At 31.0% G+C, this 22,857-nt stretch overlaps 11 protein-coding genes across 11 annotated transcripts; 7 read left to right on the top strand and 4 right to left on the bottom strand.

Annotated features, from left to right (window-relative positions):
• Positions 1–1,640: 1,640 nt before the first annotated feature.
• On the bottom strand, positions 1,641–2,937 carry BX663DRAFT_511115 (uncharacterized protein; the record flags this gene model as incomplete). Its single annotated transcript, XM_051527848.1, has 2 exons — positions 2,619–2,937; positions 1,641–2,549 (listed from the first exon to the last, which is right to left on the bottom strand). Coding segments are annotated over exons 1-2 (775 nt in total), but the record flags the coding sequence as incomplete, so codon positions are not given.
• A 186-nt stretch (positions 2,938–3,123) lies between these two features.
• BX663DRAFT_75858 (uncharacterized protein) lies at positions 3,124–4,868 on the top strand. Its single transcript, XM_051532317.1, has 7 exons — positions 3,124–3,258; positions 3,332–3,471; positions 3,755–3,903; positions 3,959–4,063; positions 4,144–4,458; positions 4,521–4,595; positions 4,663–4,868. Exons 1-7 carry the CDS (start codon positions 3,150–3,152, stop codon positions 4,727–4,729), a joined length of 960 nt encoding a protein of 319 aa, XP_051382437.1. The 5' UTR covers positions 3,124–3,149; the 3' UTR covers positions 4,730–4,868.
• On the bottom strand, positions 4,633–7,305 carry BX663DRAFT_76035 (uncharacterized protein). Its single transcript, XM_051532318.1, has 7 exons — positions 7,143–7,305; positions 6,879–7,066; positions 6,708–6,809; positions 5,996–6,627; positions 5,469–5,910; positions 5,112–5,415; positions 4,633–5,043 (listed from the first exon to the last, which is right to left on the bottom strand). Exons 2-7 carry the CDS (start codon positions 7,031–7,033, stop codon positions 4,804–4,806), a joined length of 1,875 nt encoding a protein of 624 aa, XP_051382438.1. The 5' UTR covers positions 7,034–7,066; positions 7,143–7,305; the 3' UTR covers positions 4,633–4,803.
• Positions 7,270–8,292, top strand: BX663DRAFT_552369 (uncharacterized protein; the record flags this gene model as incomplete). The annotated part of the gene is made up of 1 exon (XM_051531360.1): positions 7,270–8,292. The coding sequence occupies one exon, from the start codon at positions 7,270–7,272 to the stop codon at positions 8,290–8,292; it is 1,023 nt and encodes a 340-aa protein (XP_051382439.1).
• Positions 8,234–9,869, bottom strand: BX663DRAFT_511132 (homogentisate 1,2-dioxygenase). Its single transcript, XM_051527849.1, has 3 exons — positions 9,621–9,869; positions 8,822–9,533; positions 8,234–8,752 (listed from the first exon to the last, which is right to left on the bottom strand). Exons 1-3 carry the CDS (start codon positions 9,800–9,802, stop codon positions 8,321–8,323), a joined length of 1,326 nt encoding a protein of 441 aa, XP_051382440.1. The 5' UTR covers positions 9,803–9,869; the 3' UTR covers positions 8,234–8,320.
• Positions 9,870–10,777: 908 nt separating this feature from the next.
• Positions 10,778–12,950, top strand: BX663DRAFT_543446 (ammonium transporter AmtB-like domain-containing protein; the record flags this gene model as incomplete). Its single annotated transcript, XM_051530844.1, has 4 exons — positions 10,778–10,846; positions 10,882–10,957; positions 11,470–11,582; positions 11,673–12,950. 4 exons carry the CDS (start codon positions 10,778–10,780, stop codon positions 12,948–12,950), a joined length of 1,536 nt encoding a protein of 511 aa, XP_051382441.1.
• A 183-nt stretch (positions 12,951–13,133) lies between these two features.
• Positions 13,134–15,434, bottom strand: BX663DRAFT_511135 (putative alanine racemase-domain-containing protein). The gene is made up of 7 exons (XM_051527850.1): positions 15,213–15,434; positions 14,935–15,120; positions 14,312–14,865; positions 13,794–14,250; positions 13,582–13,728; positions 13,414–13,514; positions 13,134–13,346 (listed from the first exon to the last, which is right to left on the bottom strand). The coding sequence occupies exons 2-7, from the start codon at positions 15,052–15,054 to the stop codon at positions 13,247–13,249; spliced, it is 1,479 nt and encodes a 492-aa protein (XP_051382442.1). The 5' UTR covers positions 15,055–15,120; positions 15,213–15,434; the 3' UTR covers positions 13,134–13,246.
• Positions 15,435–15,615: 181 nt separating this feature from the next.
• BX663DRAFT_435813 (P-loop containing nucleoside triphosphate hydrolase protein) lies at positions 15,616–18,722 on the top strand (the record flags this gene model as incomplete). The annotated part of the gene is made up of 6 exons (XM_051523147.1): positions 15,616–15,855; positions 15,905–16,040; positions 16,091–16,755; positions 17,114–17,614; positions 17,676–18,092; positions 18,156–18,722. The coding sequence occupies 6 exons, from the start codon at positions 15,616–15,618 to the stop codon at positions 18,720–18,722; spliced, it is 2,526 nt and encodes an 841-aa protein (XP_051382443.1).
• A 238-nt stretch (positions 18,723–18,960) lies between these two features.
• Positions 18,961–19,443, top strand: BX663DRAFT_435588 (acyl CoA binding protein-domain-containing protein; the record flags this gene model as incomplete). Its single annotated transcript, XM_051523131.1, has 2 exons — positions 18,961–19,160; positions 19,218–19,443. The coding sequence occupies 2 exons, from the start codon at positions 18,961–18,963 to the stop codon at positions 19,441–19,443; spliced, it is 426 nt and encodes a 141-aa protein (XP_051382444.1).
• Positions 19,444–19,883: 440 nt separating this feature from the next.
• BX663DRAFT_420670 (uncharacterized protein) lies at positions 19,884–20,357 on the top strand (the record flags this gene model as incomplete). The annotated part of the gene is made up of 1 exon (XM_051522401.1): positions 19,884–20,357. A coding segment is annotated over one exon (474 nt), but the record flags the coding sequence as incomplete, so codon positions are not given.
• Positions 20,358–20,517: 160 nt separating this feature from the next.
• BX663DRAFT_511147 (DUF1237 domain-containing protein) lies at positions 20,518–22,693 on the top strand. The gene is made up of 8 exons (XM_051527851.1): positions 20,518–20,623; positions 20,685–20,814; positions 20,887–21,262; positions 21,405–21,581; positions 21,672–22,016; positions 22,085–22,275; positions 22,344–22,385; positions 22,457–22,693. The coding sequence occupies exons 1-8, from the start codon at positions 20,598–20,600 to the stop codon at positions 22,685–22,687; spliced, it is 1,518 nt and encodes a 505-aa protein (XP_051382446.1). The 5' UTR covers positions 20,518–20,597; the 3' UTR covers positions 22,688–22,693.
• The last annotated feature ends 164 nt before the right edge of the window (positions 22,694–22,857 follow it).

A 22,857-nucleotide genomic window follows, 5' to 3' on the forward strand; every position in this document is an offset into this window, starting at 1 on the left:
AAATTTACTTGTAAATTTTCTTTTTTCTTTTAAGATTCTGCATAAGGAATTTATATTTTGATATTGATTACACCGTACGAAGAGATTGCACTCGGAATTGTTGTAGTTTTGGCTCTTGTTTTGCGTTGGATAACGATAGCTCTAGTGTCCTTTTTAGACCATATCATAATACGACGTAAGATGATATGGAAGCTAAATTCGTCAATGAAAATGCAGCTACTTTGGTAGTCCATACCTGTATTTCTCATCTTCTTTGCCCAGTCGTATTGTTCATCAATAATTTCTTTGGAACTCCTTTCCTTAGGTTCAATATGTGCCTTTTTCATGGTCGAATCACAAGCTTTGATCATAGATTTGTAAACAATAGTCTTTAGAGGCTTTTAAACTTTTAAAATGTGAAATAAGATTCTCCACAGTCTCATCTACTATAGCTTGAGAATTAGTGTCAAACTTTTGCAAGAGAAGTGCTCTGTTCATCATTCAAAATTTAAGGACGTTTAACTCTTTCTTTTTTTTTTTTTGTTAGGTTATGGTTAGGGCTTTAAAGGAGACTTGAAGCTACTACGTCTATTCTCATGATAGCAAACTTACTCTTTATTATTATTACTATTTTTCTGTTTTAGGCCTTTTCTTTTACTAATTCAAAGTGTTTACTTCTAATTCGCTTATTTGCGTTCTTTTGGAATTAACGAATTAATAAGAAAAAAAAAAGGCATAAGAGTTTGTCTGACAAAAAGGAATATAATAAAAAAAAGTACAATAAGAAGCTAGTAATGAAAGCATACTATGTATCGAAGAATATAGCAACAGTGGGAGTGTTCTTTGTTGTTTATTTTCTTTATACCATGTATCTTCATTGAAGTAGAGGTTTTCCGGCAACAAATTATTAATTATTTTCAGAAGCTAAACTCAGCATGTTTAACACATATTTAAAAATTAGATTGATCATATATGTATCTATTTATTTATTAAATACTTGAAACAGTTTACAGTAACTACAAAGTTCAATCAAACAGAAAAAAAAAACTAATAATAATAATCTGAATATTATAAAGAAAAGTTACCCATCGTATACTTTAGTAGTGGAATATTTCAGTTATATTTAAAGGTTTTCTATTGCAGTCTCGAACACTGTTTTTTTTTTCTTAACGGGAAAACTTGGGTTTTTTACAGATAAATACGTCTAAAAAAAAAAAAAAAAAAAAAAAAAAAAAAAAAAAAAAAAAAAAAAAAAAAAAAACTAGTTTGTTTGTTTAATTGTTAACTCATCTCAATTTCATCCGAAAGTATTTTACAATAGAATACTCCTCTCCACCTCTTTTTCTTCTTTTTCTTTTTTATTTTGTCTTGTGTCTCCTAAAAGGAGGTTTTTAGTTTCTATTCTTTCGCTCCTACTTACAAAGATCAAACAAATTTAAAATATGTATTTATTTAATCGTAATATTATAGAATGCCCTTCTATATGACGACAGACATTTTTCATAATATCCTCAACAATAGTCTATAGTTAATAAAAGGGATTAAAAAAAAAAAAGATTATTATACAAATATAATAATTGGAGAAGGGGTAGTGCAATCATCTAGTATGAAGCAGTTTCTTTCTATTTTTATGAATGGTAGAAATAATAGAAGATTTATAATTAATTTTAAAAACTGGCTTTATTTGTTATCTTTGTTAATCTTTATAAAATCGATAAGTTTAAATAAGGGGATATCACGCTTCTCTGTTTCAAGTAAGTAAGTTTAGAGGAACAAGTGAGGGGAAGAGGGGAGGAGGCTTATTTATATATATTAAATGATATATTTATGCTACTTTTGATGATGACGATAAAATTGTATTTGTTTCATTACTGTTATTTGTTGTTGGTACATAGGATAAAAACATTTCACGAACCTCTGCCTCCTGGAAATATTCATTCAATGATTTCCCGCTTTGTCCAGTGAGTGCCTCTAAATCGCGTGTGATCTCTAAACGTCTACCTTTAAGCCTTTGATGAAGACCCCATATTTCCATTAAAAAGATGGCATGGTCCTCATTACCAATACTATCACATATTATTTGTTGTAATGTACTGATATCAATACGATTGATTACATTCTCCCTTTCAAGCCCATGAAGTACTTTTTCACTCACTTCTTCTAAAGTAAACAATCCTGATGATATCTTGTAGGCATTCTTGCTATGACGTAAAGTAGGTGAATGTGCCACACATGCAGTAGCACGAGCGATATCAATCATGTTACAAGATTCAACTGTAATTTCCAAGTGCTGATCTGGTAATGGGAAGGCATTATATTGAGCTATATATTTACTAAAGACTAAAAGATGTTGATGTAATACTCCTGGATACCTTAAGATGGTAATGCGACTATTATCAAATTGTGAATGTAAATAAGATTCAACCATCATAAATTGTGAACGATATGAATCATAATCGTCATCATGGTCTTGATCTTCTTCCATTGTTGAAATAACAGGATCAAGAGGTGTAAAAGGTGTTAAAAAGACAATATGTTCAACATGTGCTCTTTTAGCAGCATCAATAAAACTGTTTAAAACAAAAAATAAAAGAAGGTGAATAAAACGATTCTTTTTTAATCTATTCCATCCTATTTACGCTTTTCCATAAAGAAAAGCATTTGAACGCTTCATTCTTTCACTTAATGGATCAATTAATAAACAAAGTTTAGTAATATGTCTTAGGGCTTCAACAGCGGCTTCATGATTCAGAAATATATCAAAGGCGACAACATGTGCACCTAAGCCCTTTAATGATTTGGCTCTTGGTGTTGTATCATCAGGCAAACCAGCATAGATACTTTGTGGATGTAAATGCTTATATTTCTCTGGTAACTGAATTAACTGTTGAACAATAGCTACTCCTTTATCTCCATCTGAACCAGAAACAAATATGTTTCCAACTTGTTTATCAAAAGTCATTTTTATTATAAAAAAAAAAAGTAAAAAAAAAAAAAAAGGCTATCGTACCTTGATTTTTATAACAAATTTAATTATTTAAAATCAGCTATCAAGAAAGTTAAGCAGCCAATGAAACAAATTTTTTCTTATCTTTCTTTCTTTGAATTTCTCTCATTAAAAATTTCTTTCTCTCAATTCTTTTTTTTTTTTTCTCCCTACTTAATTAACCATGTCTACACCTGAAAATAAAAAAGCTCTTGTTTTCTCTATCCTTGATTTCTTACAAAAGTCTTGTGAAGATGGAACTATTAACAAGGATGATACTGAAGGAATTGAAGGTAAAATAAGTTGATAATTAAATGGTGCAGCTAAAATTAACTTGTCTTTTTTTAAAAAAAAACAAAAAAAAAGTTGCTATGCAATGCATTGGTGAAGCCTTTGGTGTAGATGCTTCAGATGAAGAACAAAAAAAACTCTATTCCACAAAACCTGCTACTTTGCTTTCTATTTTTGATGTTTACCTTAAAACAAAGAAAGCTACTGCTGATAAGGTAATATATACATTCCTTTTTTTTTCTTTTTTAAAAAAAACAACATCATGACTAAAAGACGCGTGTATTATTTATAGTCTTCTACCAAAGCTGAAAGTAAGTTTAAATTTAATTTTTAAACAAAGAAAAAAAGTAATGTTTTAAATACGGGATTAACCCTTCTTCTATATTTGTACATGTGTTAATTAGGTGTATGTTTATAAAATTCGAGTTCTATATTGTGAAGAAGTCAAAATTAACAAAGTATATATATATATATATATTTCTTTTCCTTTTTTATTAGTCTGTTAGTGAAGAGAATAAAAAAGCTGCAGAAGAAAAAAAGGCAATGGGTAATCGTAAAGTAACTGAACGTAATTATCCTGAAGCTATTAAGCTTTATACCGAAGCTATCGAGCTTGATGGTACAAATGCTGTTTATTATGCTAACCGGTAAGTATTTGAGGCCAATGATGATATTCACATAATTTACTCACAACTATTATAGTGCTGCTGCTTATAGTCAACAAGGGGATCATGAAAAGGCTGTTAATGACGCTAAAAAGGCAATTGAAATTGATCCTAAATACAGTAAAGCATATAGCCGTATGGGGTAAAGAAAAATTCATGTAAATTTTATTATCCTACCCTATTCTAACATGTATGTGTATATATTTTTTTGTTTCGAATTAGTCATGCTTATTTCTGCTTGAATAAGTTCGATGAAGCAGTTGAGGCTTATGAAAAGGGCTTGGAACTTGATCCTAACAATGCTACTATCAAAAACTCTTTAGCCACTGCTAAATCAAAGATGAATGCTCATAGTGTCGAACGTTCTGCTGACACAAGTTCATCTTCTAATCAAGGAGGTTTACCTAACCTTGGTGCAGGTGGTATGCCTGACCTTGGTTCCCTTCTTAACAATCCTGCCTTAATGAATATGGCTCAACAAATGATGCAATCCGGTGCCCTTGATAATCTTATGAATAATCCCGAAATCAGTAGAATGTAAATAGATATAATGAACTTTTATTTCCTTCATTGTATTGATACCAAATATATTTATTTAGGGCTCAACAAATGATGAGTGGTGGTGGTATGCCTAATCTCCAAGATATGATGAGTAACCCTGAATTAATGAGACTGTAAGTATTGAATAGTGATGATGAAGAAGAAGTTATTCTAACGTTAAATACTACAATACATTGGTAGTGCTCGTGACACTATGGGAGGTAGAGGTGATGGTAGTCCTAAACCAGATACTAATAAGGACAACTAAAATATACATTTTATATATTATCTTGTATTGTAAATCATTCATAAAATAATATAAAAGTCTTTTTTTTTTATTATTCATTCACTATTATCTGGTTCATTTAACCATTCAATGAATTTGACACATTTTTGTTCTATTAGGCTTCCCTTTTCAAGTGTATTGTACCATTCCAAGAATACATCTTCTTCTATCATTTCAGAATCATACCAATAGGATAAAGCAGCTGCTGTCCTATTTACTAAGATGGGTTTACGATTTGTAACCAAATTATCCCATGCCTTCAATAGTAATAACTGATCTGTGTTAGACTTGACAAACTATGGACAGGATTCAATAATAATAATAATGAATTCAATGCTCCTACACAAGAAAAGAATGGACTTACTGATTTAAATAAATGACTTCTTGACTTTAAAACAGTTAATATAGAATGCTGTTGATTATCTTCCTCTAATAAACTCACTAGTAGAATATAAAGTAATCTTTTCTTTGACAAGTCATTACGCATTTCAATCTTGGTCACTTCTTTAATATCCTCTGCTAACTTTCCATTTAATAAGGTCGTCGTTGTAGGATGCATAGCGAAAAAACTTTTTAAATCTGAAATAATGGCTTCTGTTTGTGCTGATTTAGTCGTTGCTTGTTGCTGGTTATTATTCTCTTTTAATGGATGACTATGTATTTTTATTCTACTTGAGTAAACCTATGCCAATGTGATTATGTAATATAAAAAGAATGTTACCTCTCTAATAATTCATCCTGCTCTTCTTTAGAAAGTTGAACGATTTTCATCCAAGATTTCTCATTTGTTTCTTGTATACAGTGTTTATTATGTTTTTCCTTTCCATTGATTAGACTTTTATGATGATCAATAAAAGAAGTGGGCCGAGGAAGGTCTTCTGGATTATTTACAGTTTTTGAAATAGAGTTTCTCCAAGATGTCTTTCTATCAGCTCTACTTTCTTGATGAGATACTTTGTTATTAGAAGATGACTTATCCATTGTCTGTGATTTCCAGGGAGCATCGTTTGATTTATTAGCTTCGTTTTTATTCCATTGATCAAAAGAGGAATTATGATGTGGGGTATCCAGATGACGATTGCTGTAACTTTGTCTTGAATCTATTATTTCTTCCTCTAATGTCTTTTTATTAGGTCTTGTCTTTAACTCTTCTTCTCCATGCGCTTAAACAAAAACAAAGAAAAAAAAAGTATATATAGTATATATTTTTATTATTTAATCCTCTCTAACAATAACCAACAAACTTACCAAAATGACATTTAGGTCCATATTGACAAAATTTATCTCTCATATATTTTTCACATAACTTTGTTTTAAATAATTGATTTTCAAACATCTCATTACGATCTTCTTTCTGTAAATTGCTTTGTTGTTGTAGATCAGTTCTGCCACGTAATTCATTAACACCATGAGCAAAGTTACATTTGGTACCGTATGGGCAACTTCCCTCCAACTCAAATCGTTCACATAATCTGGTTTTGTAAAGTGGGGACAATGATGGCTGTTGCTGTTGATTATGTGATTTATAATTAGATTTATTATGTTCTTTGTTGTTAATGGATAAAGATTTCATCCCAGATCTAACTTGATCTATGCCATTAGATTGAGTTGTTGTGCGATTATTATTCGTTGTTGTTGTTTTTGTTGCTGCTGCTGTATTGATGACGGAGGAAGTTGCATGAGCTATCGATTTTTTTTTTCGTTGCTTTGTTTCAATAAATGTCTGAGCATGCTTAAAAACTTCTTGCATCGTCTTAAAAATAACCTTTTCAGAAGTAGCGACTTGATTGAACCATTGGAAATGGACACCTTCCGCATGAGGCAATAATCGAACATGGTTATTAATAAGCTCAGCTAGATAATATTTCACTTTTTTAGGTCTATTTTTTTTAATAATAATATAAAATTGAATACATATTCTAATTCTATATTAAGTTTTATTCGCTTTACTACTACTTACTTGGTTCCGGATAGATATTTAAGCTCAATGGCAAATCCTTCTTCAATGTGTAGTTCTGATGGTTTCAAACCTGTTGTCTCAAAAGTTTCACGAAGTGCGCATCTAACAATGAATAAATAAAAAATTATTGATTAGTTCAGTGTTCAAAAAATATCCTTCTATATAACTTACTTTATATCTTCCTCATTACCAATGATCGGACCCTTTGGGCAAAACCAATGTTTTTTATTTGAAAATGAATCGTTAATTAATAAATACTCAATATTTCTTTGTGTACGGTAAATGACTAGTCCAGCATAAGGTTTAGTTTGTGAAGGTTTATCCATGTGTTTATCTAAATTACTTGTGTTTTTTTTTTTCTTGTAAAAAAGAATAAAAAATAGTAAAGATTTTTTTTTTTTTTTATTATTTTTATTTTTTAGATGATATGTATACATTTATATCTTCCACCCTCAAGTGACGATTTTTTTATTTTTATTTTTGTTTTCCTTCCTATATATTCATTTTCTTTTTTTTTTCTTTTTTCGCTTGTTATACATACGAATATATATATACATATTAAATGTCTGGTTTAAAAAGAACTTTTGATATAAAAGGAGAACCTTCTTCTTCAAAACGTGTTCGGTTTGATAAAAGAACAAAATCATCCTCTTCTGCAGATGATACCGAATTTGAATTTAATCATGAAGATGAACTTGAAGAAAGAAAGAAACGACGTGGTGCTGTTAATTTTGATGTCTATGATAGTGATGACGAAGAAGTAGGAGGTGGTATATATAGCAGTAGTGACTCCGATGATGAGAAAGAAAAAGAAGAGTCAACAACAAAGATACCTTCTGGTGAAGATTTTGATATGTTTGGTGCAACAGAGAGTTCTAATGATGGCAAAGGGAAAGCAACGAATAAAAGGGCAAAGCAAGAAATTGAAGGACAAGAATTTGATTCTTATGATCGTGATGCTATAGATGATGATGATGACGACGACGATGATATTGAAAATGGGCAACCAAAGGGACCCAAGATTACAGCCTTTAATATGAAAGAAGAGTTAGAAGAAGGTAGTGTGGATGAGAACGGTAATTATGTACGCAATAAAGTAGATCCTCAAGCATTTCATGATAAATGGATGGAAGGTATTTCACGTAAAGATATGAATAAAGCAAAGGAAGCACACGAAAGACGTGAACGTGAAGAAGCACTTAAAGAAGCAGAACGTCAAGCAACGATCCCTCAAACGAAAACAGATGTGTACCGTGCATTAGTGGAATATTTAAAACCAGGACAAAGTGTTCAAGAAGCTTTAACATCTTTAGCCAATTCATTGCCAAAAAAACTACCTGCTTGGAAACAAAAGATGCTTGAAAAAAAGAATAAAAATAAGAAAGCAAAGGATACAGAGCCTCAGTTGACAGAGGATGAAGAGAGTTCAAGACGTAAAAAAGTAGAAGCTATTACTGGATTAGCGGATCAAATGATGGCTTTAGGCCATTTTAATATTTATGATGATACATTTGAAATGATGGTACGTTATTTAAGAAGAGAAGGTAGTGTAGCTCAAGATTGGTTGCCAGACACAACAAAATAAATAAATAAATAAATAAATAGTATTCTTATTATTTTTTAAATTTATTTTCCAATTTTTCCCATGCTTTATAGTATTCTTCTTGAACTTTACCACATGTCTTAAGACCCCAATGAGTAAGAGACAGCATAAAGGAGGTCTCAAACATGAAGGCTTGATTATTTTTACCTACATAAACTGGCTTAAGTTCTGCCTGAGTTGCCATCTCAAAGACATTAGCATCAGGACCATGAGGAGTCATGATACTATGTAAAGAAGCACCACCTGGTAAGAAGCCATCTGATTTACCATCATAATCACCTGTAATAAGTCCCATAAATTCTGACATACAATTTCGATGGAAATAAGGGGGTCTAAATGTCTTTTCTTGGACAGCCCAGCGAGGCGGGAAGATAACAAAATCAGCTATAGCCACACCAGGTGTATCTGATTTAGCAGTCAACACAGTAAAGATAGAAGGATCCTATTATAATAAGCTGAATATGACATATCTACATTATATATGTATATACATATCTATATCTCTATTTACCAAATGATCGAATGAAACACTATTAATAGCACAGAAATCGTTTAAATTATACTTGTATGGAGCATAATTGCCATGCCATGCTACAACATCAAATGGTGTATGATTTTGTTTTGCACGAAATAAAAGACCATTAAATTTAGTAATAATATCCCATGTCACGTTATCTTCTTCCTCAAAACATGCAACAGGAGTCAAGAAATCTCTTGGATTAGCAAGACCATTAGCACCAATTGGACCCAAATCTGGTAACTCATAATGAGCACCAAAGACTTCTAATACATAACCTCTTGATGGCCCATCAGGTAAATTAACAGTATAACGAACCCCTCTTTGAATAACAGCAATTTCATTGGGTCGCACTTTCATCTTACCAAATTCAGTAAATATATCAAGTACACCTTGTTGTGGTACAATCAAGATATCACCATCCGAATTATAAAAAGCAGTCCTTGTCATATCTGCATTTGCACAGTAGATATGAACAGCTAATCCACTACGACAAGCAGGATCTCCAGCACCTGCTACTGATTTTAAACCTTCTATAAAGTTCACCTTTTCAGTGGATGAAGGTAAATCAAAGGGACTCCAACGAATTTGAGTAGGTGTAATTAAGATATCTTCACTACTAAACTTGGAAACTAATAATTGATTTACTGCTTTATCTGTAACAAACGGAGCATGAACTACAGAAGGACGAATACGATAAAGCCAACTAAATTAGATTCAAAGCAAAATAAACATTGTTTAAATCATTATAAATATAAATAAAAAAAAATAGAAGAAGATACTATTTATTTACCTTCTTTGATTATGAGTTCGAGGCACAGTAAAGGCAGTACCTGATAATTGTTCTGCATATAAATTATAAGGACATTTTTGTGGTGTATTTTGGCCTTTAGGGAGAGCATCTTTTAATGCTTCAGAAGAAAAGTGATTTCCAAATCCTTGTTGATATACATAATCATCTTTATAGTGAGTCATCTTTTTTTTTATTTTGTTCTTGTAAAACGAAAAAAAAAAGAAAAAGAAAAGAAAAAGAAAGATATTTTATGAATATATTTATTTTAAAAAGCCGTGGGAAAAGTAAGAAAGATTTATTTATTATTGTTCATTTTATATCCTGTTGACCGCTGTTATTATTAGTGCAGTAATTTAACTTGAATATTGAGAAGAGCAGCATTTCTAGGTGAGATTCCTGACATAATATTAATCTCCTTTTCGAGTCTTCACAAGCATAACTGTTACAATTGTTGGAGTGATCCGTGAAAAAGGAATAGTTGATTTGACCCTACGTAAGACGACAAATGCTGCTTAGAAGAATATTGCTGCCCATAAAGAAGAGAAAGAGAGAGATAATGATGCGGTTATCGACCTTGTAAAAGTGAGTGCGAGAGTTGGTACACGAAGTGAGTATTTTTTTTTTTTTTTTTTTTTTTTTTTTTGCAATTTATTAATGGCACGATAGATACTCCATGGCGAAAGTCCTATAGTTGATTTATCCTTGCAAAGGTTACCAATAAGGAATGTAAACCTATTATAAAAGATAATTAAAGGGTTAAAATAACCCTTTTCACAAAAAGGCATTTTCTCTTTTTGACTTCTTTCAATAACCTTTTTACTGAATGAGTTTCATCGGTTGAAAGCAAAATTCTTTTCAAATTTGACGACTCTTCATATAGTGCGGGACATTCTGCCAAACTTGTAAAGAAAAAAAAAATACTAATACTGTTCAGAAACACAGAATATTTCCTTGTGTTAAAGACGACCAGATAAAGATACCGTTGGATGGTGTACTTGTTTGATTCCTTCTCTTTTCTCGATTATCGATACTACCAATATCAATGCCAACAATGATGCCAACTACGAGAATGTCCCTTCTTCTTCTTCAAGAAAAAAAGAAAAAAGAAATTACACAAAGCACCTTATAAGCTTACCGCTATCCCCAAGGATATTATAATGAGTCTCTGTAAGCAATTCAATAATTGGAGCATTCCTAAAGATAAAAAAAAACTTTCTGTTGTTAGAGTAAGCGAAAGAGTATTTGCACTTCAATGAAATAGGGTCTTAGAGCGTGTTTTAGATCTCAACAAAAACTATGTTTTCAAGCATTTTACTCCTTTTCGGAGACTGGTTCAGGTAAACCAAAGGTGGGGGGGGGAAATTGACCGACCCATCTGAACTCTCATCGTTAGCTAAGTAAGGCTATTTTAGACGAAAAAAGATCTCAACTATCTAAAATATAATTAAGCATATCTGAAAAAGTAAAAGCCACACACACACACACACACACATTTGCATACATATACACACATATACACACATACACATGCATGTGCTAATAAAGTTTGACATAACAATAGTTAGTAGTACTAACGGTCATACATTAATTTTGTATTCAATTATCAAAAGAAGTATTTCCTTAATGCTAAATTCAATAAACAAAAAAAAAAAAAAATAAAAAAAAAATAAAGGAGCAATTAATTAATAAGGATTCTACTCCCTCCTCCTCTTTTTTCTTCTTCTTTCTTTTCTTTTCTTTTCTTTTCTATGCCTAATAGTCTATTAAATGGATACAAATACACAAAAGACATTATTATCTTCTTATGAGCCTGGAGATATTACTTTTGTTATATTCTCGATGGCTTTAGTTTGGCTTATGATCCCTGGTATTGGATTTTTTTATTCTGGTATGACTAGAGAGAAAAATGCTTTATCACTTATTATGTGTTCTGTCCTATCACTTGTTGTTGTATCTATACAAGTAATAACAACTTATTTTATTATATTCTTAATTATTATAATAGTAACCTGTTTTTTTTTTTATTATTATTATTATTATTATTATTATTAGTGGTTTGTTCTAGGATATAGTTTGACATTTTCAAAAACAACAGTTTCATCCATGATTGGAAACTTAGATAATGCTTTCTTTAGAAATGTATTAGGTGAACCCTCTATTGGTAGTCCTAAAATTCCAGATATTGTCTTTTGTGCATATCAAGGTATGTTTGCTGCATTAACTCCTGCTTTAGTCATTGGATCAGCTGCTGAACGTGGTCGTCTGCTGCCGATGATTCTTTTCATGTTTATTTGGTCTACATTAGTATATGATTTTATCGTTTATGCTGCTTGGGGTATTCATGGTTGGAGTGGTCAATTGGGTTCACTCGATTTTGCAGGTGGTACCCCTGTTCATATCACGAGTGGCTTTAGTAGTTTAGCTTATACTATTATACTTGGTAAACGTCATGATCGAAATTTTAAACCTCATCATGTATCCAATGTAGTCTTGGGTACCGCCTTGCTTTGGTTTGGTTGGTTTGGTTTTAATGGAGGCTCTGCCTTGGCAGGGAATGCACGCGCTGCTATGGCTTGTGTCGTCACTCATCTTTCTGCTTGTACGGGGGCTATCACTTGGATGTGTCTTGATTATTATTATCGTACTCATCATAAATTTTCTGCCTTAGGATTTTGTTCAGGGGCTGTAGCTGGGCTTGTGACGATTACACCTGGTTCTGGATTCGTCAGTCCTATCTCGGCCATCGTCATAGGCTTCTTGGGTGCCATCTTTTGTTATATTGCAGTTCATTTGAAGGATCGTATGTGTTTTGATGATAGTATGGATGTATTTGCTATTCATGGTGTGGGTGGTTATGTAGGCTCCCTCTTGACTGGTATCTTTGCAGATCCCTCTATAGTTGCCCTGGATGGTCATTCAAGCCCTCCACAGATCGCTGGGGGTTGGGTATATGGTCATCATTGGATGCAAGTCCCTATTCAACTCGCTGAGGCGACTGCGGGTGCTGCCTGGTCCTTTACTATCACCTATATCGTTTTATACATCATGGATCATATCCCGGGTCTCTCACTTCGTGTAGATCATCAGGTTGAGCTGGATGGACTTGATATCACTGAAATTGGTGAATTGGCTTATTCTCAAGTCGATACATTGTTCTTTAACGGTGATAATCAAAGGATAGTGTCAAAGGTAGTTGATAGAACAGAAGTATCCGTGAATGAAGGTGTAATGATAACTGACGAAAAGGACATAGATAATACTAATACTAATACTACTAATAATAATTCAAATGCTTCTCTTTCATTACAACATACAACTGCTTTAAATTAATCATTCTATCTTACTACCGTATGATCATCTTCCTTCTCTCTACCACACACACACATACATACATACATACATACATAAAATAATATCTACATATTAGCATACTATAATTCCCTTAATATAAAATCAAGTTTTCTTTTTTTTTTTAAAAAAAAATAATAATAACAATAATCATAATCATACATATACTATATATACACATTTTTATATGTTTATTACTGAGCAATAAAAGAAAATAATAAGTAGTAAACAAAAATAATAATAAAATGACTTGTAATTATATTTTTACAATGAATGAGCTAATTTGACAATCTTGCTTTACGTTTTTTATCAAGATCAACAACATAATCATATCTTTCTTGAGTAAGATTATTTTCACCAAATGAAACAGCAGCCAATCTATATAAAAGAATATATATATAAGTCTAATCTAATTCCCATATTTATATACATGTTATTCTTTTACCTAGCTAAGTTCATTCGAAGCATCAAATCTTCTTGTGAAGGCAACTCTATACCTTTCTCAGAAGCTACTTTACGTTCATTTACAAAGGAACTTTGAATATACTATTAAAAAAAAAGAAAAGAAAAAGAATTAAGAATAAAAGATAGATAGCTAAGCTCAATAAATTACCTCAGATACAGCATCAGAAATATCATATTGTAAATATTTAGCTGTATGAATAAACTTTCTGAAAAGATTTAATGTTTCGTTTGAGGGCTTTTCTCTGTTATTATTTTCAAGAGAAATAACAGTTTCAAGAGGAATAGAGCAATGATTCTAAGTGATTTATAGTTAGTATATCGTTCACTTTTTTTTTTTTTTTTTTTGTTATATAAACTTACAGGAAGCATTGATTTTGAAGTAGATAATGAAAGTACATTAATATCTGTATCAAAATTGTATTGACTATAAGGGAACTCGTAAGTTAATGTTTGGTGCTGAATCAAGTTTTGAAGTGCTTGGAAATTTCGAACACCTAAATCTACAAGTTTTCCTTCATCTAATACAGTTTCATCCACTAAAAGAACAGTACCATCTACTAATTGAAGTAAACCGGCTTCTAAGTTTTCGTTAACACTCTTGGGCGAAAATCGTGTCTTGTTAAGCATATCGATTGTCAAAGGTAAATTGACTGAATGGACAGTTAAACTCTCTAATACATCTGCTACTGTTTTTGTTACTGGATTATTCAAGGCTAGCATTGAGTTCTTTTTATCCGATTCAGTTGTTTTATGTGAAGAAAATCCACTCACGTTCAAAGTAAAAGATCCAATTTTCAATCCACTGTTTTTGAGAGTACTAATATAAAATTGTTAGTATTATTTTCAATAAATAAAAAAAAAAATCTGTAAGATTTTACATTCTAGATAATAGTTGTAATAAAACAAATTCAGCTGCCAACTTATCACCACCTAAAGCGTGTATAGCAATATAGTCAATTAATTGAGTGCGGATATCATTTGCCTGATCCATAATGTCGTCATATTTAGCAAGAGGACTACTTTGAGCCTCTTCAAGATTATTATAAGCAATGGCATGAATAACGGGCATGTCTGAAAATAAATTTAATACTGATTCAAATTCATGATTTGCCTCCTCCTCATCTTGTTGTCTCTGTAAATCTTGTCCACGGATACCAATCACTTCAATTAATTGTCCCACTTTAATTGATTCACCCATATCATTGTAAAATTTAACAATAGCTGAAACATGAGCTTGTTCTGGTAAAGGATATTTTTTGGTCGAAATAGTATTCGATTCTTTGATTTCAAGTTGATTCATTCCATCACTTAATGAATCTGAATTTAAATTATGAGCATTTTTTGACCATTGATTCTCACCAGGTGGAGAAACACAATAAACAAGAGTGCGCTCACAAAGATGTTCGTTTTGAATAATATGTTGATCATTAAACTAAGTAACAATAGGTGATTAATCTAAAACATTCAACATTTCAAGTCGATCAAACAATCATATATTTACCTCTGTATCCATTGGCTCATCCGTATAACGATTACAATGTAATTTTGAAACTCCATTTTTGTCTAATTTTTCATAAGCTGAAATGAACATTTCTTGGCCTAATCCTGTATCTTGGATCATGCAACGAAAACGAACTAAACTATTCTTAGGTATTTGTTGAACAGGTACATCATTAATTGAAGTAATCTAAAAAAAAAAAAAAAAAAAAAAAAAGGACAGAATTAGCTAATGAATGAAGTTAAAAAAGAAAAAAAAAAAAAAAAGATCTAAATCATTACTTGTTGTTTGTTGGTTTTTAATATATCCAAGAAAGCAGGTGAAGGATCAAATGTGGCAGGTGAATTAGTAGGATTTTTTAAATGTTCATCTATTTAAAAATAAGTAAATCACTCTATTTTATATTAAGTAAATAGATCTAATACCAAAAAGTTCAGCAATATGATCTAAAGGTTCTCTCATCATCATTATTAATAATCTATAGATTAAAAGAAAAAAAAAAAAAAAGTGTAACAACAAGTGGCTTGAAAAAAAAACAAAAAAAACAAGCATAGCAAATCGAATCTACTAGTTTACAAACTCAGTGTTTTGTGTTCCTAAAAAAATGTTACAAGTAGATATGTAATGATGAAGTTTCTTTCTCCCTTCCTTTCTTTCTTCTATTTTATTTTTGTTTACTTTATTATGTTTTTTAATAACAACAATAGTACAAGTAGTCTAAGTACAAATAGTCTATTAAGTACGAGTAATAATCAATTTACTAATCAACAGTCAATAAAAACAAATTATTTTAACAGTCATGGTGACAATTGGTTGGATAAAGTGTCTTTATCAGACGTTACTGTAGGAGAAATACTCAAGACTTATAAATATGATACTGAGCTATTAAAGCATATCCTTATAGCAAAAACAGAGGAGGATAAGGTGAGTGTATGTATAGTTGAATATAGAGCAGAGTGTAATTATTTTATAGAGAAGAGGAGCAGAAGAAATCAGAAGAGCAGAGGAAGCAAGATTACAAACTAAATTCATTGACTTACAGCTTGACCAACAACGTAGATCATCCTTATTTCTAGATGAATCCATCTCACTAGGTATATATTATAAAGGTCATTCTCTATTTCTATGAAACTTATTTTTCTTTTCTTTTGATCATAAGGTTTATCTAATAAAAACGATTGGCTAAACACAGCAGATAATAATACCCCACCTTCTCCAGTAACTCATATTCCAACTTCAACTTTATCACCTTTTACTTTATTTGATGTACCTTTTGCTGATTTACACTTATCTGCACCTTCTTCTCCAGAGCCTAATAAGTCTTCGTCGCTTTTAATAGAAAAGATAAACTTAACTGACAATGATTCTTCAAAGATATATCAACAAAACGATATAATATCTCCACAATGCTCCTCTACAAAAAAAGAGAAAAATTCCTGTAAACGTACTTTATCTCGTACTCGATCTACTCGAAAACCTTCTATTAAAGTAGTGTCAAAAAAGAATCGATCTTCAGTAATTTCAAATAATGATGAAGAGGAAATAAAAGGAAAAGAAAATACAAAGGAGGAGACTGAGACAAAAGAAGATATTAACATAAAAGAAGGTAGCAAAAAGAAATCTTCTTTACTTAATCATGATAAAGTAATGGAAGCTCTGAGAGCCAAATTGCAACGATCTACACAACAGCAAAAGGAGCAACAGACTGAAGGAAGAGAAGGAATTACAAATATGTCACCCTCAGGTATATTGTTACTTGATTTAAAGAATCCTAAAAAGCTATTTCCTATTAAATCCATTAGAACCACTTCTCATACTTCTGTCGTTAAAAAATCGACTTCATTATTTTCTGAACATAATCCAAAGGATCAAAAACAGCAATTATCATAAATGGAATGAAATAAATATATTACATAATAACTCTATTAAAAAAAAAAAAAATAACGGATGAATCCTAGTTAAGACTGACATTGAAATAATTTGTGCCTTAAATGGAGTTTTTTTTTTTTTTTTTTTTTTTTTTTCTTGGATGGATCTTTAAAATAAAAAAAAGTCACTTGGTTTTTTTTTTTTTTTTTTTTTTTTAACTATTTTTTTTTTTTTTCCTCCCATTTTTTAATTGTGATCGATGGTAGAAAATAAAAAGAGACAATTAGCTTCTGATCGTTCAGTAGCAGCAAAGAAGCAAAAGAAAGAAGAAGCAAAAGAACAAAAAGAGATTGAACTTGATCGACAACAAGACGAAACTGTAGCAACCTCTATTAATTATGATTTTGATTCACTTGATTGCTGTGAACGTACAAAGAAAGCTATAGTTGAGCTTGGTTTCCCCAAAATGACGGAAGTTCAAGCACGTACCATTCCTCCCTTAATGGCAGGTCGTGATGTACTTGGTGCAGCCAAGACTGGCTCTGGTAAAACATTGGCCTTTTTGATTCCTGCTGTTGAGATGCTCTATCGTCTTAAATTTAAGCCTAGAAATGGTACTGGTGTTATTATTGTCTCGCCTACAAGAGAGTTAGCTTTACAGATCTTTGGTGTTGCGAAAGATTTACTTAAATACCACCAATTGACATTTGGTATTGTCATTGGTGGTGCCAATCGTAAAGCTGAAGCAGATAAATTAGTGAAGGGTGTTAACCTTATCGTAGCTACACCTGGTCGATTGTTAGATCATTTACAGGTAACTCTATATATACACATATATGTATATAAAATGGAATATTAAATCTAAATTTTATTAGAATACAAAAGGATTTATTTATAAAAATTTAAAAGCTTTAGTCATTGATGAGGCAGATCGTATTTTAGAAATCGGTTTTGAAGATGAAATGAAACAAATTGTTAAAATCTTACCTTCTGAACGACAAACTATGTTATTTTCAGCTACACAAACAACCAAAGTGACAGATTTAGCTCGTATCTCACTCAAGAAAGGACCACTCTATATTAATGTACATGAAAATCGAGATACATCTACTGCAGATGGTTTGGAACAAGGCTATGTTGTTTGTGACTCTGACCGTCGATTTTTATTACTATTTACATTCTTGAGAAAGAATATGAAGAAGAAAGTGATTGTATTTTTTTCAAGTTGTAATTCTGTTAAATATCATGCTGAACTACTGAATTATATCGATGTACCCGTATTAGCTCTTCATGTAAGTGTGTGGTGGTTTTATATAATGAAACAGCTTAAACAGTTTGCTTACAAAATCAAATAGGGTAAACAAAAACAACAAAAACGTACAAATACTTTCTTTGAATATTGTAATGCAGAAAGGGGTATTTTATTATGTACAGACGTTGCAGCAAGAGGTTTAGATATTCCTGCAGTAGATTGGATTGTTCAATTTGATCCTCCAGATGATCCACGTGACTATATTCATCGAGTAGGTAGAACAGCCCGTGGTACAAGTGGAAAGGGTAAAAGTTTGCTATTTTTATTACCAAGTGAACTTGGATTCTTAAGATACTTGAAGCATGCAAAAGTACCACTGAATGAATATCAATTTCCTGCAAACAAGATTGCTAATGTTCAGGGACAATTAGAAAAATTAATTGAAAAGAATTATTATTTGAACCAATCAGCTAAAGAAGGCTATCGATCCTACCTTCAAGCTTATTCCTCTTTTAGTTTAAAAAAGATTTTTAATGTACACAATTTAGAACTTCCTAAAGTAGCAAAAGCATTTGGTTTTCCTACGCCACCTAAAGTAAATCTTGGTAATATGTTTAAAAATGTAGTAGAAGACCAAGAGAATGAAGAACAAAAGAAGAAGAAGAAATAAATAAATAGAATATGAATAAATGATTAAAATACAAGAAGATCTTACCTATCTTTTGCTGTGTGAATGTAGTGTGGTGTGGTGTGGGGGAGGGAAAGTACGACATTATTAAATTTGAGAAACTCTTGACTTTTCATTGGCTTAAAATCATTAAAATTTCTTACTCATTTTAATTCTTTTTTTTTTTTTTTTTTTTTTTTTCTTCCTCTCTCTCTTATATATAATATTTACGTTAAGGATAATGGTAGTTGATTCAGCATATAAAACACAAATGAGATTCGCACATGCTCTGTCCATTGTTCGAGCTATTCCACCTCATAGTACTTTGCAGCCTGTAGTTGCAGATAAACTTCAGTTCTATGGTTTATATAAACAAGCTTCAGAAGGAGATATAAATATTCCCAAACCTTCTTCAAGGCAAATTGTAGATTATGCAAAATGGTAAATTAAGAATTTACATGATTAACTACATGTATTCAATTCTTTCCTATTATTTAGGAAAGTATGGAGTCGCATGAAAGGCATGAGTCCTATTGAAGCACAAAAGTTATATGTAGACTCTTTAGTTCAGTTATTAACACATGTACTATTTGAATATATATATATATATATGCATATATACATAATATATATACTATTTGCTGATTTACATAATAATAGCTTATACAACGTTATCCTTATCATGAACAAACTCCTTTCCTTAAAAAAGCTTTACATAGTTTAACTATAGTAGACACTGATGATATGAATAGTACTCATCAAAATAACCAAAAGAAGAAGAAAAAGAAGAAGAAGAAGAAGGTATATTCTATATGATATGATATTAGGCATCTTATATTTATTTTAAGTTTTACTTGTAAAGAATTGTTTCAAGACGCTTATGATCCTACAGAATTTGAATTACAAGAGCACTTTTTAAATCAGTTTGAGCCAGATCAATTAATACAAGAAAGTCACTTGATAAATTCACCGCCAACGTCCAATATGAGATCTTATTATAATCAGCATCATCCTAATTTTTCTGAATTTAGTCGTTATGAATATCCTTTAACACCTATCACTTCACCTAGTCAGAATTTTGCTACAAATCAATGGGTATTAAGCCAAATTCATCACCATAATAAGCAGCCTCCTTATGTTCAGCCTATGGATCTTTTACTACATCAGCAGCATGAATTATTATCAGAGCCAGATACGATTGATCGAGAAGTAGCAGCTACAACGGCTAATCTAGCATTAAAATCACCTACCTATTCACCTTATTCAGCAAAGAAGCCATTAAAACAAAATAGACATCATTCCAATACGACTACATCATCTATGTCTACCACTTTAAATAATAAAAAGACAAGCGATAGGGCATTGGAAAAACTTCAAACTGAGGTTACTGCAATAACAGAACAAATCGATAGACTTCGACATAGTATCAAATTACGTGAAGAACGAGATCGACAAAAATCAAATTGGAGTATCTGGAGAATAACTAAATTAATCTTAAAGCATTTATTAGCTAATTCAATCATCTTTTCCCTTGTATTTTATTTCCTTTGGAGAAAGAGGTCACCTATTGCTTATACAATGATAGGTTATTTAATGCCTATTATTCAGAAAATGATACGTAAAATATTATTTTGGAAGCTTATCATTTTAAAAAAATAAAATGATTCACATATCACACACATGTACGTCCTTTATTAAATGTATGATAATCACAATGTAGGCTTATTATCATTAGCATTCCCCTTTCTCATTATATGACATATTACCCTTACCTCCTTTCTTTAGTCTAAGGGATATAAAAAAAAAATGTATAAATTTCAGTTTCATTTTCTTTCTTTTTTCTTTTCTTTTTTTTTCCTTTATTTTAATAAAATATCCATGTATAGCTGTCCAGATTACTCAGAGTAAATTTGTATATTTTATCAGAGTAATACTTAATACCTATATATAAAAATATATTTGTAGATATTCTAAAATATTTCATGAACCGGGAAGTAATGGCCCATTCAATTTACCTTTTCAACGTCCTATTGAAGCATGTAGGAAGTTTACCAGTTCAATCATAGAATCAGTTATTAGCAATATAACATCAAAAGTAAACATATATAGATGTATACATACATTATTGTTTTTATTTTAATACATACATGTATATACTACATAATAGATGGTTAATCTCGATTTGGCCCGTTTATTTACAAATGCTTTCCCGAATACATTGGATACAACTATCTCAAAGACAGTATGTGTACTAAAGGAATCAAGCAATAGTGAGTGTCATCAGCCTCTTTCATATATTATTACGGGAGATATTAATGCTATGTGGCTACGAGATTCAGCAAATCAGTTATTACCTTATATAAAGTATATTAAACAAGATTATAACCTTAAACAACTCTTCTTGGGCCTTATTTATATGCAAGCTCAATTTATCAATATCGATCCATATTCAAATGCTTTCAAAGAGCCTAACAACATGGAAGCAGTTGCAAAGTCTATTGCTTCTGCTTTTAGTAAAAGAGAAGTTGTATTATTAGATGGAGGTAGTATTATACTATGCAAAATATATGAATATATATAATGGAGGAGAAGAAGAAGAAGAAGAAGTCTCCTTGTTATACGTGTAAAGTTTAATTTTTTTTTCTTATCTTCCTCTCTCTCTCGCTCTTTCTTTTTCTATCATAGTTTTTGAAAACAAATGGGAAATCGATTCATTAGCGTCATTCATGAGTTTATCATATCAATATTGGGATCAATCAGGTGATGACTCATTTGTTAACAATACTATTTGGATGAATGCAATAGAGTCTATCATAAAAACAATTAAACATCAGCAAGAGCCTACATTTGATTTATCTACAGGTCAACTATTTAAAAAAAAAAAAAATAATAACCTTGCTTTGTATTATTAGTATAACTTTTTTTTTTTTTGGGGGGGAATAATAATATTAGGTGAAGTATTAGATACAGATTATACCTTTTCACAAAAAACGGATAGAGCTACTGAAACGCAATTCCTTAATGGACGTGGACAACCTGTAAAGTATACTGGAATGGTTAAAAGTTTATTTAGACCATCTGATGATGCCACTGTGTTTCCATTTTTTATACCCGGGAATGCTATGCTCTCTGTAGAATTAAATCATATCACACAATTACTATCTAAATCATCTGCAAATCAAGTTTCCAAGATACAACGTTTAGCTTCTGAGGCACTGCAACTGTCAAAGGAAATTAAAGAATCTGTTTATAAATATGGTGTCGTGAATCATTCAATCTATGGGAATATATTTGCGTGTAATATAAATAATTGCACCTTAAGATACATATATCATTTTAATTTATATATTTATATACATATATAGATGAGGTGGATGGGTATGGCTCCTCTCTTATTATGGATGATGCAAATATACCCTCACTTTTATCACTTAGTTTGATTGGATTCGTGGATTCAAATGATAAAATATATCAAAATACAAGAAAGTTGGTATTATCTCATGATAACCCTTATTATTTCTCAGGTCCTCGTGGTTCGGGTATTGGTGGTCCTCATGTATGTTCTCACTATCAGAGTCATATAGACATCATCATTTAATGCATTTTCTATTCGTTTTGTTTTAGGTTGGATTAAAATATGCTTGGCCAATGTCACAAATTGTTCGAGTAATATAAAACCCAAGAAATATATATGTGTATATACATGTATATTAATTTTATTATTATTATTATATTAGATCCTTACCTCTTCTGTTGATGAAGAGATAAAACAAGCTTTAGATACAATCGTGTCTTCAACAGATAATACAGGATTAATACATGAATCATTCAATGTGTATCAACAAGCAGGAGGGGATAATAATCGTGGATATACTCGATCTTGGTTTGCTTGGGCAAATGGTTTATTTGGCCAAGCCATACTTAAGATTATGGATGAAAGACCTCATCTTTTAACCATAAAGAAATGAATAAATAAATACATAAATAAATAAAAATTGTATCTTCTTTATTTTAAATCAATAGAATAGAGGGAAATAGGAGTTATCTAAATTTGAAATTAAAGAAACTACTAGTAATTTCGTAAACAATAGCTTTTATCTTTGTTATATAAAATATGATTTCATCTTTTATTATATAT

This window comes from Cokeromyces recurvatus (assembly GCF_025118155.1).
Source record: "Cokeromyces recurvatus strain NRRL 2243 chromosome Unknown BX663scaffold_14, whole genome shotgun sequence".
Taxonomy (NCBI): domain Eukaryota; kingdom Fungi; phylum Mucoromycota; class Mucoromycetes; order Mucorales; family Mucoraceae; genus Cokeromyces; species Cokeromyces recurvatus.

Bases quoted from the DNA above. Each gene is read 5' to 3' on its own strand.
- BX663DRAFT_75858 (XM_051532317.1), top strand. From the start codon at position 3,150: ATGTCTACACCTGAAAATAAAAAAGCTCTTGTTTTCTCTATCCTTGAT. The intron at 3,259-3,331 runs GTAAAATAAGTT...ACAAAAAAAAAG, and splicing joins TGATACTGAAGGAATTGAAG to TTGCTATGCAATGCATTGGT. The intron at 4,064-4,143 runs GTAAAGAAAAAT...GTTTCGAATTAG, and splicing joins AAAGCATATAGCCGTATGGG to TCATGCTTATTTCTGCTTGA.
- BX663DRAFT_76035 (XM_051532318.1), bottom strand. From the start codon at position 7,033: ATGGATAAACCTTCACAAACTAAACCTTATGCTGGACTAGTCATTTAC. The intron at 5,911-5,995 runs GTAAGTTTGTTG...TTTTTGTTTAAG, and splicing joins TGGACCTAAATGTCATTTTG to CGCATGGAGAAGAAGAGTTA. The intron at 5,044-5,111 runs GTAAGTCCATTC...TCCTGTCCATAG, and splicing joins GAAGTCATTTATTTAAATCA to TTTGTCAAGTCTAACACAGA.
- BX663DRAFT_511132 (XM_051527849.1), bottom strand. From the start codon at position 9,802: ATGACTCACTATAAAGATGATTATGTATATCAACAAGGATTTGGAAAT. The intron at 9,534-9,620 runs GTAAATAAATAG...AATCTAATTTAG, and splicing joins CGAACTCATAATCAAAGAAG to TTGGCTTTATCGTATTCGTC. The intron at 8,753-8,821 runs GTAAATAGAGAT...TTATTATAATAG, and splicing joins GTGTTTCATTCGATCATTTG to GATCCTTCTATCTTTACTGT.
- BX663DRAFT_511135 (XM_051527850.1), bottom strand. From the start codon at position 15,054: ATGATCCAAGATACAGGATTAGGCCAAGAAATGTTCATTTCAGCTTAT. The intron at 14,251-14,311 runs GTAAAATCTTAC...ATTTTATATTAG, and splicing joins TTACAACTATTATCTAGAAT to TACTCTCAAAAACAGTGGAT. The intron at 13,515-13,581 runs GTAATTTATTGA...TTTTTTTAATAG, and splicing joins TTTCTGATGCTGTATCTGAG to TATATTCAAAGTTCCTTTGT.
- BX663DRAFT_511147 (XM_051527851.1), top strand. From the start codon at position 20,598: ATGTATAGCTGTCCAGATTACTCAGA. The intron at 20,624-20,684 runs GTAAATTTGTAT...ATATATTTGTAG, and splicing joins AGCTGTCCAGATTACTCAGA to ATATTCTAAAATATTTCATG. The intron at 20,815-20,886 runs GTAAACATATAT...ACTACATAATAG, and splicing joins TTAGCAATATAACATCAAAA to ATGGTTAATCTCGATTTGGC.